This window comes from Diabrotica virgifera, chromosome 1, assembly GCF_917563875.1.
Source record: "Diabrotica virgifera virgifera chromosome 1, PGI_DIABVI_V3a".
Taxonomy (NCBI): Eukaryota; Metazoa; Arthropoda; class Insecta; order Coleoptera; family Chrysomelidae; genus Diabrotica; species Diabrotica virgifera.
The window spans coordinates 278,949,349-278,964,983 of NC_065443.1; the positions used below are offsets into that span (position 1 = coordinate 278,949,349).

At 34.0% G+C, this 15,635-nt stretch overlaps 1 protein-coding gene across 1 annotated transcript in view; it reads left to right on the plus strand.

Annotated features, from left to right (window-relative positions):
• LOC114333880 (uncharacterized) overlaps positions 1 to 15,635 on the plus strand; it is a 99,221-nt gene that overhangs the window by 47,198 nt on the left and 36,388 nt on the right. Inside the window, exon 7 of the mRNA XM_028283875.2 lies at positions 13,595 to 13,864. Coding sequence (XP_028139676.2) covers positions 13,595 to 13,864 — 270 coding nt within the window. The remainder of the gene's footprint in view (positions 1 to 13,594; positions 13,865 to 15,635) is intronic.

Sequence of the window (15,635 nt, forward strand, 5' to 3'; positions counted from 1 at the left end):
GTCAAGTTAGAAAAATATCGGGCGCTAGATGATGACTTGCCGTGTGCGAAATAAGAAATATCATCAGATGCAGGTAGTAACTGGCAACGTTACGGGATTTGGCTTGGCAGTCGGTATCGTACCAATATACTTCACCTAGGACACAGCCCGAGCGTAGTTTTCGGTCTGTGTTAAGTGTACAATTCTCAATACTGACTTCATTATTGTCGATGTCGATATCCAATAATTCGATATGGCAACAAATATTATTAGTGTATGCTTTATTAAGACAAAAATACTTTAGAGTTCGAAAATTTTTTAAATACAAAACAATAGGACCTCCTAGACCAAAATTGGACATAATTCAGGCAGGACAAAGTGGTAATAGAACTTTTAATCGTAAATTCAATGAGAAACATTATTTGTTAGCAGACTGGTTATTCGATTGTGAGGAGACAAATCGCTTCTATTGTTTTAAGTGTTTATTGTTTTAACCACAAGTGGACGAGTCTTGGACAATCCGTGGTGTAAATGATATTAAACATCTCTCAGAGAAAATTAAAAAACATAAGGTTAGCTCCAAACTCCAAACACATCCAGTATTGTGTTGAATACCAATTATTAGGGTCAATAAATATACAATCACAGTTAGATTCGGCTTTTAGAAGATCAATAAAGGAACATAACGATATAGTGACCAAAAACAGGTATGTTGTGATGGATGAGCGATGGTGGGATAACATCCACAACTATGTGATAAAGGTGCTGTCGATAAAAAAGAAGGTAGAGGTAGGAAAAAGGAGTGGTTGACAGCATAGGGGTAAAGGACGTGGTGGTCAGATGAGTGCGAGAGATGGAAGCTGATGCGTGACTGAGAATCGGGCAAAAGAAGGACATCGGGGAGAAGTTATGCTCTAACGAGCGATTCCACCCTGATGCCCTAGTATGAGAGTGGTGAGGTTCAGCTGGTCCCTGCTACATCGAAGTTACGGAGGGCAGGGAAGTCCGACTTAGGGCCAAACTGGTCGACGTGACACTGATGAGGTTTTAGCTCAGGAACCCAGCACTGTCGGAAATGTTTAGCTCCGACGCGATGTCTGTTTGCAGATTCCTCACCTAGTGATGAAAAAAAAAAAAGGACTATTCACTAGAATCCTTAAATACATGGGTAAGTTTGTAACTAGCAACATTTTTTCGGAGTTCATAATTTCGTATTTGCCGCTCAAAATAAAAGTGCCCCACCGATATTTTTACTCACGAGCCGCCACTGCAAATATCCTATATTTATAGTCATTTAGTTCACAGAAATCAGGTTCGTTTTTGCCATTTAACAAACAGGAAATAGTAGAAAGTCATGATTCAGATAATTTCTTATATTGTGCTTCGCTGCGCTATTATTATAGAGAACAATCTGATTGAATCTAGATTTTTTAACCCTTAATTTCCTGAATTTTAATTTGTTTACAAAATTTTATTTTTTTTATTTCAATGTATACTCGAGAAGGTTTTAAAACAAAAAAATACATTCACTTTCTTTATTAATTATTATTTTTCCTTGTAAATTATGAATCCTTGACACCACCATCATTTTTTAAAGTGAATTACCACTCGATATCTAGCTATATTCTAGACCATAAGATCAGTTCCTCCCATTGACGAATTGAGGGGGCCAGACGTAAAAGGGTTTAAGTGCAGTTTTGATAGTTCTGAGATAATCAGCTTCAAAGTTGTTTGAGTTTTATAAATACTAGGAGTCATTAAACTAAAACATGTCCAGTGTATAAAATGATAAAAATATAAGGGTACCTATATTATTACTCTTACTACATCCTTCCTTTTTTTCAACTATTAAAAAAATGTACTTGAATCAGTACATGGTGTTGATAAATGTTACTGGTAAAACGGTTCAAGTGCAGATTTTCTATCTGCATTCGAACTTTTAACTACATATTACTAATCATTTTTGTCCCAGCTGTTATCTACAGTGTAACTACAACTGGCACGTTGCATAATACTTAATTAGTCTTCAAAATCGGTCACAAATCTAATATTTATTTACTTGAAGTTAATCCTGTATTAACATGTGTTTACACATTACAGAATACTAAAAATACTTTTGTGGTAAAATGGTTCAAGCGCACTTAAACCCGTTTATTACTATTTTTTTAGAGAATACTAAAAATAGTTGTGTGGTAAAACTGTTCAAGCGCATGGTTAAACCTGTTTACTACCAAAACAAATTGCAATTGTTTTCAGTGAACTAAATGTAATGGCGATAGACGGCTACTGTAGGGCGAAATATGCTTAAATCGTTTTACCATTAAGTCTAATACCATTTAAGTATGCGAATCTGTACTTAGAGTAAAATTTTAAAAAAGTGCACTTAAACCCATTTACTTCTAACCCCCTCAATTATGTTATATGACAAATTTTATATGACGTATATGAATTATATTTTCCAATCAAATGTGGATGTGTCACATGAACAATTTTTTTCTTAATCTGAGCAAAGGTTCACTCATATTAGGTATTTATTGGAGCAACTCCATGGCAGATGATGGCCATCAGATGACCATACAGTTTTCAACCAAATCAGCTTCAAGAAGCCAAATCAAGAAGATTTTCATCATAATCAGCTGTTGCAGGCTTTTTTATATCTTAGATATGGCAGGACTAAATTCTTGGAATCTGTATAAGGAAGTTACTGGCAGTCAAATATCTAGGCAAACTTTTCTACTTTCAGTTAGCAGAAGAATTGCGACAAGACCATAATGAGCAGGACAACATCAACGGATACAAATCCAAGAGGTACAACACCCCAATCAAATAATAAAAATAAGCAATGGCAAACAGGGAACTGCAACAAAATAAAATATGTGTTTGTCATTATATGTAAAAAATTTGTTTGTGGGTCTTGTTGTACAAGCAAAATGAAACAGTTTTGCTATTGCATAAATTGTACTTAAATAATTAAATAATTTATTTAAATTAGGTAAATATTACTTTTATTCTTCTTAAAGATCCCTCTCCTATCGGAGGTAGGATATCATAATGGCTATGGTCACTTTGTTGGCTGCTGCTCTGAATAGTTGTAATGAAGTACAGTTAAACCATTCTCTAAGGTTCCTCAGCCAGGAGATGCGTCTTCTTCCTATGCTTCTTCTTCCTTGGATCCTTCCTTGCATAATAATTCTCAGCAACTCATATTTTTCTCCTCTGGTAATGTGACCCAAATATTCCAGTTTTCTAGTTTTTATACTCTTCATATCTTCTAACTCCTTATGTAAACGTCGTAGCACTTCAACATTGGTAATCTTTTGAACCCACTGACTTTTCAAAATTCTTCTGTAACACCACATTTCGAACGCTACTATTCTTCTTGTGTTGTCTCTTCAATGTCCAAGCTTCCATTCCGTATAGCAATATAGAAAATATGTAGGTCCTCTCAATCTGAGAGGCAACTGAAGGTCTTTGTTTGTAAGCAGTGTCTTCATTTTTATAAATGCTTGCCTTGCAGTTTCAATTCGGACATTAATTTCTTTGCTTTGGTCATTTTTGTCATCAACCCAGGTTCCCAGATATTTGTATGTCTTAACTTTTTCTATTTGGGTTTGCTCTATCATTAACCTTTCATTTCCATGTTCTGTTTTTGAGACAATCATGAATTTTTTTTTGTTTATTTTTTCCGTGTCGAGTACAATAATCGTTAATTCCATTTAGCAATTCTTGTAGCGATTCTAGGGTGTCTGCCATTATAACGGTGTCATCAGCGAATCGTTATTTACTATTCTTCCGTTTGTAGAGATTCCATCACTTAGCTCCGCTAACGCTTCCTGAAATATGGCTTCACTGTACAGGTTAAACGGTAGCGGCGATAGAACACAACCCTGTCTTACTCCTCTCTTTATATTAATATTCTCGGATTCTTGTTCTTCTATCTTTATATTTACCTTTTGATTCCAATACAGATTGGAATATTTTTATATTTTTATTAGTAGGTATTAACTCAATATAGGATTTTTCAAGTAAAAAAGGATGAAAAAGTAAAAAAGACCAAAAACGACTGGCGATAGACAATTATTCTAATCACTTTGACGGCTTCGGTGCTTCTAGGTATGCAAACATGCTGGAGCTTCTAGTGTTAAACAATTTCTGTCCAAAAACTTCACCCGGTACCTTTCAGACCGTTTCATGTTTAAGGCCATCGGTACATAATTCGCAAATATTTGACTGCTATCCCTACTTTTTCTGTCTTTACGGCAAATTACGTGTAGTAAAATTCACACTGGTATGGATAAGTAAACATTACTAGAATGTCATTCTACTTGACAATGTCATCATTAACTTCAAAGAGATGGCTTTTGAATGTTCTTGAGTAACTGTTATTTGTATAATTGCAAATTATTAATTCTGTTAATAAATGTGATAGTTTTTTCACTAACTATGGATTCAGTGATTGTAATAATTTATATGTTCAACAAAAACTAATACTCAATCGAGAAAAGAGGAAAAGTGTTAAAGTGATTTTTTAATATCTAATATATTTTTACTATGGAGCGCTTACAATTTTGAACATCTTATCTATTAATACACTATTAATATTTTTTTAATCAACAACTCAAAAAAATATTCCCGATGCCATGTCAAATATTTAAAACTGTCACTGTCTTGTCATCATATTCTATTTGACTCAGTGCGTTGTATGACAAAGATAGCGAATGTTCGATTTGGAAAATATTACCACGGACATGGTGTAAATTTTTTTCGAATCCTGAAAAAACTAATAAATATTTTTAAAAAATTTAAACGCAGAATGAAAGACTAAATTATTATCGAGTGCGAAAGTCCCTTAGAATAAATAAAAAGTTTCTTTTGAATTAGATATTTGAAATAAAAATCACACTACAGTTTCTCTTAGTTTTTCACCTCTGTAACTTATTAAAATAAACATTATAGAAGTTTTCAGGGACTTTCGGCCCTCGGTAGAACGCAATCTTTCATTCTGCCTTTAAATTTTTCAAAAATAGTTATTAGTTTTCTCAGGATTCGAAAAGAATGAATCCCCATTTGAATAGCATTGCAGCCGAAAATACGTACCCATCCCCTTAGTAAGGATATTTTTGAAATGCGCAAAGAAACCGAATTAAATAGCTATTTGTATAACAAGGGAGGAAAGTGCTACTTTTCCTCCCGAGAATGAAGTTTACTGCCCGACCCGTAGCGAAGGGCAGTAATCATTCAAGGGAGGAAAAGGCACTTTACTCCCATGTTATACATATGGTTTTTCCACCTTCCTCAAATAACAAGTCATTTTTTCATTTCTACTTAATTTATTTACGTAACTAACCAACAAAATTTATTAGAACTAAAACAAACAAGTAGGTACAATATAACTGTCAACTGTAAAATATAAATCAAATTATTAATGTAAACATTGTTAAATCAAAATAACAATTTACTGTTTTTTACCATTCTACAAAATACAGGGTGTTTTATAAACAAACATTAAAATGTATAGATACTTACGTAATAGAAAATAGATATTGTACAGGGCGTCCCTAAGTTGTATTTCATGAATGAAATACCATGACGTCACTTTGACTTTTCCTCCCTAGGGAGGAAAAAAATTTTCCTCCCTAGGGAGGAAAAGTAAAAGTGAGGTCATGGTATTTCATTCATGAAATATAACTTATTGACGCTCTGTACAATATCTATTTTCTATTAGGTAAAATAGGTATGGTAAAAAACAGTCAATTGTTATTTTGATTTAACAATGTTTACATTAATAATTTGACTTACATTTGACAGTTGACGGTTATATTGTACCTACTTGTTAGTTTTAGTTTTAATAAATTTTGTTGGTTAGTTACATAAATAAATTAAGTAAAAAATGAAAAATGACTTCTTATTAATTTGAGGTAGGTGGAAAATGTTGGAATTCAACTTTATTATTTTTGTTAAGTGTTAGAATACACATGTGGGGTCTCTCTTCATGGCTGGGCCAATTCTCCGAATGCATTAGGGCGATAAACTTTTACCTAAAATTGCACATGTTACAAGGGATGTGAATGCCAGAACTGTATGTTAGTGTTAGTTCTGCGTTCGATAAGTAGTCTAGAAGAATATCTCGTTGTAGAAACACGTATCTTAATTTCTTTGTATATTGTAATATTACGGTTTTTCGGTTAAAATAAATAGGTTGTTTACTATTATTTGTACCTTTTATTATCTACTATTTCTAATAGGTTCTGGGCTCAGTTACGTTGTTAGCTCACCTGTATTAAGATAATAATTAAAAGTGTACAGTCGCGAAATTTTCGTGTTAACCGAATACATAATGGCGGAGAGTGCGAAATATAACGTCGAAAAGTTGAACGGCAAGAACTATCAATCTTGGAGTTATTTAGTGAAAATGTTACTCATCAATGCTGATCTATGGGAAATAGTTTCGAGTGAGTTACCATTAGAAGCAGATCGAAGCAGTTCTTGGAAAAAACAAAATGATAAGGCTTTGTCAACTATAGCCTTACTTGTTGACGTTAATCAATTAGTGCATATCCGGAACAGGGAATTCGCGCGCGATGCGTGGATAGCGCTAAGGGAGTATCATCAGAAATCAAGTTTGTCTAGTATGGTGTTTTTGTTAAAGCAAATCTGTAGGCTATCGCTAGAGGAGAATGGTGATATGGAAGCACACATTAGTTTATTCCTAGAATCGTTGAATAAACTGGCCGCCTTAGGGGAAGAAATTAAGGACAGGTTCTCAGCAGGAATTTTGCTGGGAAGTCTTCCAGACTCATACAGTTTTTTGATTACAGCGCTGGAAAGTAGGCCATCGAGTGAATTTACTCTAGAATTTGTTACGAGTAAATTAATAGATGAGTACAGGAGACGTCAGGGAGCTTTGGGAAGAAATCAGGAGGATTCGGTGATGAAGTCAGTATACGAGGGTAACAAAAATAATGGTACTGCAAGGGCAGAAGCAAGGCAGTGTTATTTTTGTAACCGAAAGGGCCATTTTAAACGAGATTGCTTTAAGTACAAAGCGTTTAAGAAGGAAAAGGCCAATAAAGTCACTGAAGGTACTGATGATGCATGTTTTATGGTCAATTATAGCTCAAGGGACGGAAAAAGGGATTCTGCTTCGTGGTATGTGGACTCAGGAGCTTCGAGCCACATGGTTAATTACAAAGGATTCTATACCCAATTTGACGGTAGCAGAAAAGGCGTTGTAAGTTTGGCGGAGAAAGGGCAATACTCCGAGGTTCAGGGTATAGGAACAGGACTTATTGAGTGCGTGACTAGATCGGGAGTGGAAAATTTAAAAATCGACGAAGTGTTGTATGTGCCGGGATTAGACTCAAATCTGCTTTCGGTGAAAAAGCTAACAAGTGCGGGACATAATGTGCAATTCGATAAAAACGAGTGTAAAATCGCTTTACACGGAAAAGTCGTCGCGAGTGCGGTGCCTTCACCGGACTTATACAAACTTTCAACTGTGGACCATGGATTGAGTGCTGTGGAGCACTCCAGCAACTGTCAACATGCATGGCATAGACGATTTGGACACAGGGACATGGATGCAGTCAAACACTTAATGGAAAAGAAAATGGCAGTCGGGATTGATATGACAGACTGTAGGATTAGGGAAACTTGTGAATGCTGTATGAAAGGTAAAATTTTACGTAAGAGTTTTCCAAAATTTTCTCATAGCAATACATTTAATATTCTTGACTTATTACATTCGGATATTTGCGGGCCCATGAAGACTGTTACTCCAGGGGGTAAACGTTATATTTTGACTTTAATTGATGATTTTTCTAGATATACAACTATATATTTATTAAATCATAAAAATGAAGCGGTAAAATGTATAAAAGAGTTTATAGAATTTGCGAGTAATCAGTTAGGTAGGGTTCCAAAAGTAATTAGGTCGGATAGGGGTGGCGAGTACGTAAATAATAATTTAAGGGAATTTTTAAAGGGTAAAGGTATAAAAATTCAATATACAGCGGGGTACTCTCCAGAACAAAACGGGGTTGCAGAAAGAAAGAATCGATCTCTAGTTGAAATGGCTAGGTGCATGTTAATCGATGCGGGTTTAGCAAAGAAATTTTGGGGGGAAGCGATAGTGACATCCAATTATTTGCAAAATCGATTACCTACTAAGTCGAAAGAAAAAACGCCCTATGAATTGTGGCATAAAGTAACACCGAATGTGTCGAATTTGCAAATATTTGGGTCTACGGTTTATAGCCACATTCCCAAAGAAAAAATGAAGGATAAATTTGATCCAAAAGGTGAGTCACTGATATTTGTAGGTTACTCTGATGAATCAAAAGCGTATAGATTGTTAAATGTAGATACAGAACGTATTACAATTAGCCGTAGTGTGGTGTTTTCCAAGAGAAATATATGCGTCGAGAAAAAGGAGGCAAAAAGTGAGGAAATATCCATTGGGTCCATGATGGAACGGGAAAAAATAAAGCCAAACGACGTAGAAGACAGAGAGGTTGCAAATTTTGAAAACACGGAGGAAATAGAAAATTCTACGGACACATCTAACACGTATGAGAGCTTAAGTTGGGAAGAATCCCATGACGATGACGGTGATTCTAACTATCAATTAGATACAGATCTCGATATAGAGAATTCAGGTGATCGTAGATCTAGCAGAATAAATAAAGGTATTCCACCTGAGCGCTACATAGCAAAGTTGACAGAACTCGAAGAAGTAGAACCTAAAAACTTTAAAGAAGCGCTTAAAAGAAGTGATAGTGAAAAATGGAAGCAAGCTATGGAAGAGGAAATCACGTCATTAAGGAAATTTTTTTTGTAAAAGCAATATTGATACATGTTTATATATCAAGGTAATAAATAATGAAAGGGTTTACATACTTATATACGTGGATCACATTTTAATAGCAGCAAAGGATACACAGGTAATAATTGATATATTTGAAGAGAAACTAAAATGTAATTTTTATATAAGGAGTTTGGGATTATTACAAGATTATTTAGGTATGAAGATTGAAATGTGCGATAAAGGGATATGTAGTTTAAATCAGGCCAGTTATATTGACAAATTGCTGAACAAGTTTATGATGAAAGATGGAAAAGAGTTCAATATACCGCTGGATGTTGGATACTATAAGCCTAGCAGAGAAAAGCCGGTGAAAAACAGTGAAATATATCAACAACTGATTGATGGTTTATTATATATTGCGGTAAATACTAGACCGGATATATTGGCAAGCGTCACCATACTAAGCCAACAGAATAAAAATCCAAATGAAGTAGATTGGAACGAAGCAAAGAGGGTGTTAAGATATTTAAAGAAAAGTAAATATAAAAAGCTTATTTTAGGACAAGAAGGGACAGATAGTCCATTATACGGCTATGCAGACGCTGACTGGGCAGAAGACAAGGGGAACGGAAAATCAAATAGCGGGTATATATTTTTATTACGGGGTTCGCCTATAAATTGGGGATGTAGAAAACAGAATTGCGTGTCTCTATCATCAACTGAAGCAGAGTACATAGGATTGGCTGAAGGATGTCAGGAAGCAATTTGCTTAAAACAGGTTATAAACGAATTTGTGGGTTTAGAGCCGGAATTAGTTATATAGAAAAAGGGGTTGTTAACTTTAGGTATTGTCCTACCGAGGATATGATAGCCGATATGTTGACTAAACCGCTGAATAGGGTTAAGTTAGAGTACTTAAGTAGTAAAGGGGGTCTGTTTGACTAATTCAAAAATAATTTTAGTTGCGAGGGGATGTTGGAATTCAACTTTATTATTTTTGTTAAGTGTTAGAATACACATGTGGGGTCTCTCTTCATGGCTGGGCCAATTCTCCGAATGCATTAGGGCGATAAACTTTTACCTAAAATTGCACATGTTACAAAGGATGTGAATGCCAGAACTGTATGTTAGTGTTAGTTCTGCGTTCGATAAGTAGTCTAGAAGAATATCTCGTTGTAGAAACACGTATCTTAATTTCTTTGTATATTGTAATATTACGGTTTTTCGGTTAAAATAAATAGGTTGTTTACTATTATTTGTACCTTTTATTATCTACTATTTCTAATAGAAAAACCATATGTATAACATGGGAGTAAAGTGCCTTTTCCTCCCTTGAATGATTACTGCCCGTCGCGTAGCGACGGAACTTCATTCTCGGGAGGAAAAGTAGCACTTTCCTCCCTTGTTATACAAATAGCTATTTCCTATGCGATCGGCCTCACAACATAGACTATATTGCTATAAGCACAAATTAGGCCGCAGTATTATTTTTTATCATTCGTTTAATAATTAGTTATTGTCATTTAAAACAAAATATTAAACATTTCTGTCACTTCTGATAAGATTTTTGTTTGAAATAAAATAAATATTAATATAAATATAATGCATGGCGGGAAGAAGTAAATTATTACGATTACATAGTAGTGGAGCGGTTCCCAAAATGTGCTTCGAGGCGCAGCGCTGTAAAAAAAGAATTTCGACGGAGCGTGTTGACACGCGCTTTGAGAAAAAGGAAAAATATAACAGAGAATGATAAAAACTAAAAACGCTAATACAAAAAACATATTTTTTTCAGAGTTTTAAGTAAGGTGCGCTGCCTTCAAAAATCCGAAAAACTATTTTTTAGAGGTTTTGGGGAATTTTCTCCAGTTTATAGACTTCAAAATAGATCAACTCAAGGTTTTTTATAGGTGGTATTAAATTTGAATAAATGAGTCGTTTGGAAATTTAAACATTGGGCGAAGCACCTTTAAAGCCCGAAATACTATGTTTTTGCATGGTTTTTAAGGGATAAAACTGCGCAGAATCTTATTTACTAATCACAGGAACATAAAAAATTAATTCTGAGAATGAGGCCATTTTGCCTATTTGGGTAGCCTTTATTTTTTTTAATGACAATTTTAATACATCTGACGCTCATCTTGAATAAAGTTTAACTAAAAATGATTTCCATTTTATAACAAATGTCAACAAAAGTGTTTTTAAAAAATTGAAAAGCAGAATGAAAGATTACATTATTATCGATGGCCGAAAGTCCATGAAAACGTCTATATTGTTGTTTATTTTAACAAGTTACAGGGGTGAAAAAAAAAAGAGAAAATTTGGTGTGATTTTCAATTTCAAATATCTCATTCAAAATAAACTGTTTGTTTAATAAGGGACTTTCTGTTCTCGGTAATATTGTAATCTTTCATTCTACGTTTAAATTTTTCAAATATATTTGAAAATCTGACACTCACTTTGAATAAACTTTAACTAAAAAATTATTTCCATTTAAGGGGGTAGGCGCAAAATCTTGTCCCAATGCTATTTAAATGCATTAATTTTTTTCTAAGCTTGAGAAAACTAATAAGTATTGTTGAAAAATTGAAACGCAGAACGAAAGATTACATTATTACAGAGGGCCGAAAATGCCTGAAAACTTCTATAATGTTATTTAGTTTAATAAGTTACAGGGGTGAAAAAAAAAATAGAAAATTTGGTGTGATTTTTAATTTCAAATATCTCATTCAAAAGAAAATTTTTGTTTAATTTAAGTGACTTTCTGCCCTCGGTAATGTTGTAATCTTTTATTCTGCATTTAAATTTTTCAAAAATATTTGAAAATCTGACACGCATTTTGAATAAAGTTTAACTAAAAAATTATTTCCATTTAAGGAGGTAGGCGCAAAATCTTGGTCCAATGCTATTTAAATGCATTCAAAGCACATTAATTTTAATAAAAAAAATGCATTCGTTTTTTTTTCGAATCCTGAGAAAACTAATAAGTATTTTTGAAAAATTGAAACGCAGAATGAAAGATTAAATTGTTACCGACGGCTGAAAGTCCCTGAAAACTTCTATAATGTTGTTTATTTTAATAAGTTACAGGAGTGAAAAAAAAGAGAAAATTTTATGTAATTTTTAATTTCAAATATCTCATTAAAAAAACTTTTTGTTTAATCTAAGGGACTTTCTGCCCTCGGTAATATTGTATTCTTTCATTCTGCATTTACATTTTTCAAAAATATTTATTAGTTTTCTCAGGATTCGAAAAACAATAATGCATTTAAATAGCATTGGACCAAGATTTTTCGTCTACCCCCTTATTTATTAATCACGACGTATACACACAACCAAAATTATATGGAATCATCGGAATCATCATGGAAACGAGTAATGTTTAAATTGTTTATATTTATCTTTTTGTTTTTTTTGTAGTCAGTGTTATCACCTCTAGTCCTTATGTAAGCTTCAGTTTGAGTGGACATGCTCCTAATCAAATTATCACCATTTTGTTCTGGTAGGTTGCTCCATTCTTCAAGAGCAGCTTGTACAAGCCGTGCGGTGTTTTGTGGATTATAATGGCGAGCTCTAATTTTCCTTTTAAGCATATCCCACAAATACTCTATAGAGTTAAACTCGGGTGAGCAAGCAGGCCACTCCAAACAAGGGATACCTTCTGCTTCAGTGATGCCTCTAGTCACTCTAATGGTATGTGGAGGTCCATTATCATGAATGAAAATTAAATTTTCTCTTGTTGCACTTCTCCAGAGCCTTACTACAGGTTATCAATATACCTGTGAGCAGTTAAAGTTGATTGGATGAAAATTAAAGGAGTTTTTTTACGGATCACAATTCCTCTCCAGAATATTACACTTCCCCTTCTTTATTTGTGACATGATCTGACAGTTTTTGATCTTGTTTGTCTTCCTTGACCTCTAAGTACACGATTTCGTGGATCATCTGATTTTACACAAATTCTGACTTTTTCTGAAAATAGCACATTTTGCCAATTCCCAATGTTCCAGTTTTAGTGGTGAAGACACCAATTTAGGCAATCAATCTTGTGCTGCCTGGATAACTCGGGAACCCATAACAGTCTCCTGCTGTATACTTCTTGGCACGAACTCTTCTTCTTATCGTTTCAACTTAAATTGTTACACTTGTAGCTTCCAAAAGCTGCCTTTGAAGATACTGGCGAGAAATGGTTGGGTGTCTTCCAGCTGATTGGACAATTAAACGATCGTGACGAGACGTTATTATTTTTTGGCGACTTTCCCTTGCTTTATTTTTGAGCTTTCCTAGTTCCTGTTACCTAGCATAGGTTTTGGACAGAACGACCTGTGTTACGCCTAGCTCTGCAGCTATGTCCCTCCGAGAACATTACTTGCTTCACAAGCCCAATAATATTTCCCCGTTGTAAGTTCTATAACCCCACAGGAGGCATATTTTCGTTTTTGGACGCAAAAGTTTATTTATTTTCGTTCAATTTGCAACTCAAGTAAATAACCCATACCGTACCGAGCTGTACTATCTGATTGTCTTATCGATTTGTTTATTTTTAATAAACACCTTTATTCCTCGCAACAATAACAAGTTTTTTCAAAAGAAATAAATATTGCTTTGAAATACATAGTCATTCCTATAAGTTTGGTTGTGATAAGTGAGCCACAAACTGATTCAAGTTTGGGAGCCACTGTTTGGGAACCAAATTGTTCGTGTGATCAAAATAAAATCCTCATTGAAGATTAGATTAGCGTAGTATGTTCAACAACAACCTGAGTTAAATTTATTGATTTAAATTGAGCCCCATATTATATAACACAATTGCAGTTTAAACAAAGTTGCAAATAAAAAATTTTGTCCGCGTCGTTGTTTTATCAGTATGTTCGTCTCTATATTAATATTTATAATATTTGCATTGCTTGTTTATATTTTTTATATAACGATAGTTAAATCTCAAAATTATTGGAAAGATAGAGGAGTCGTTCAAGCAAATCCTCCATGGCTATTTGGTGAGTCGTTCAAGAGTGTGCTCAAACAAGAAAGTTTTGCAGAAAGTTCTGGTCGGATATATAATACATTTCCGAATAAAAGGTAAGGAAAACTTTATTTTTCTCATCGTATACAATAAGCAAAATGTAAACTTTTGGCAATTTTCATTTGACTAGTTTCGACTCTTTCTTGAACACATATACAGTGTGTCAATTTGAACAGTTATCACCTTCTGTAATTCGATCCCTAAAGAAAATCTAAAAAATGCGAAAACACGTCAAACTCATTTGTGAGGGGGATGTTTTGTATACCAGTTTTTAATTAAATTACATTAAACCTCTAGCAGGTGCAGACACAACCCCCAAAATATTTAATGGATAGGGGGTTAAGTGACACCACATTTTAAAGAAAGTTGAACTACCTTTTCAAAAAACGTCGCAGCATATGCGATTTGCTATACAAAAGAAAATTCAATTTTCCCGCAGAAATTCTACAGTTTTCACACATATTGTAATCTCCTTGATTTCATCTTACTTAAGATTATTAAAATGAATACAGTGTATCCATTTTCGCGACAGTAGTAGGCAACCATCATAGCTATTAAGACTTTAGAGATTGCTGCTCTGAAAAGTTCATTTGATGTACATCGATACCATTCTCTCAGATTGCGCAGGCAGGATATTCTACGTCTCCCTATGGTTCCTTTTCCTTGAGTCTTTCCCTACCTAAACAGTTGGAGCAAGTTGTACTTATCTCTCTCCACGTGTACTTAATATTTGTCCGAGATATTTGCACGAGATATATCAATTTTCTTGAGAATAGGGAACTTGCATAAATTTTTAAATATTAAAATGATATTAAAAAACATAAGGTAACATGATCTTAAAACGCTTGCATGCGAAAAAAACAAATATTTTTAACCCGTACGCTAATTACGACGCTTTGAAAATGCTATAAAATTCAAATATCTTAGGAGGCTCTTGAACGTCCTTCTGTTGGTCCGACGTCACGGGCCACGGTCAACCGGGCTTAGCAGTCGGAAACAACGCGATTAGGGTAGGTATCACGGGTATATATTACATTTTAATCGTCTTTAATGGAAGATTCCTAGGTATTATTTATGTTCATCTTATATATTATAATAAGTAATTCCCCAATCAGCTTAGTTTTAAACTGAAATTGATAAAGTTGAGTGCTACTTTGTAAAGAGTTTAAAACGCATAATATGACGGACGAGGGTAAGTCTGAAAATTTACCTACCGTTGATGTCTTCATGGTGGCAACTTTTATAAAAAGTAGTGAAAGCTATTCTATTGGAGAAATGCGAGGTGTCAAGGCAAATAAATAAGAGTTATTAATAAGCATGTTTAAACCGTTTATAACAATAGTTTGGTACCATTATACCTACCTCTAATCGAAGGATTTCGTATATCCTGGAAAAGATTACGGTGTAATTTGCATTATAATAAAGATTATATTTTATTGTAACGTGTATTAGTACCTACTGGAGCCTTTTATTATTGTGTTCAAAGCCTTCTGAGAAAATATTATGGTGATTAGCAGACGTACCGATAGAACGTGTACATAGCCAACAAAATCCTTCTTTACAAAGTTAATAATACGCATAAATAAGAAGAATCATTATTGTAATTTTACAAGTTAATATCTTTATCATCTCAGCATCATACTTACACCGCATCCCTCGGTAGACCGCAAGCTATAGTAGAAACCCGACTGTAGACCGCATACTATAGTAGCACCAATACTTTTTAGTTACTCTTACTTTTATTACTAAAAGTTTTGTTTATTTTGAAGTTATTTGTTTCTTCCTTGTTCTTCAACACAAGAAACGACAAAAGTAATTTCATAAAAA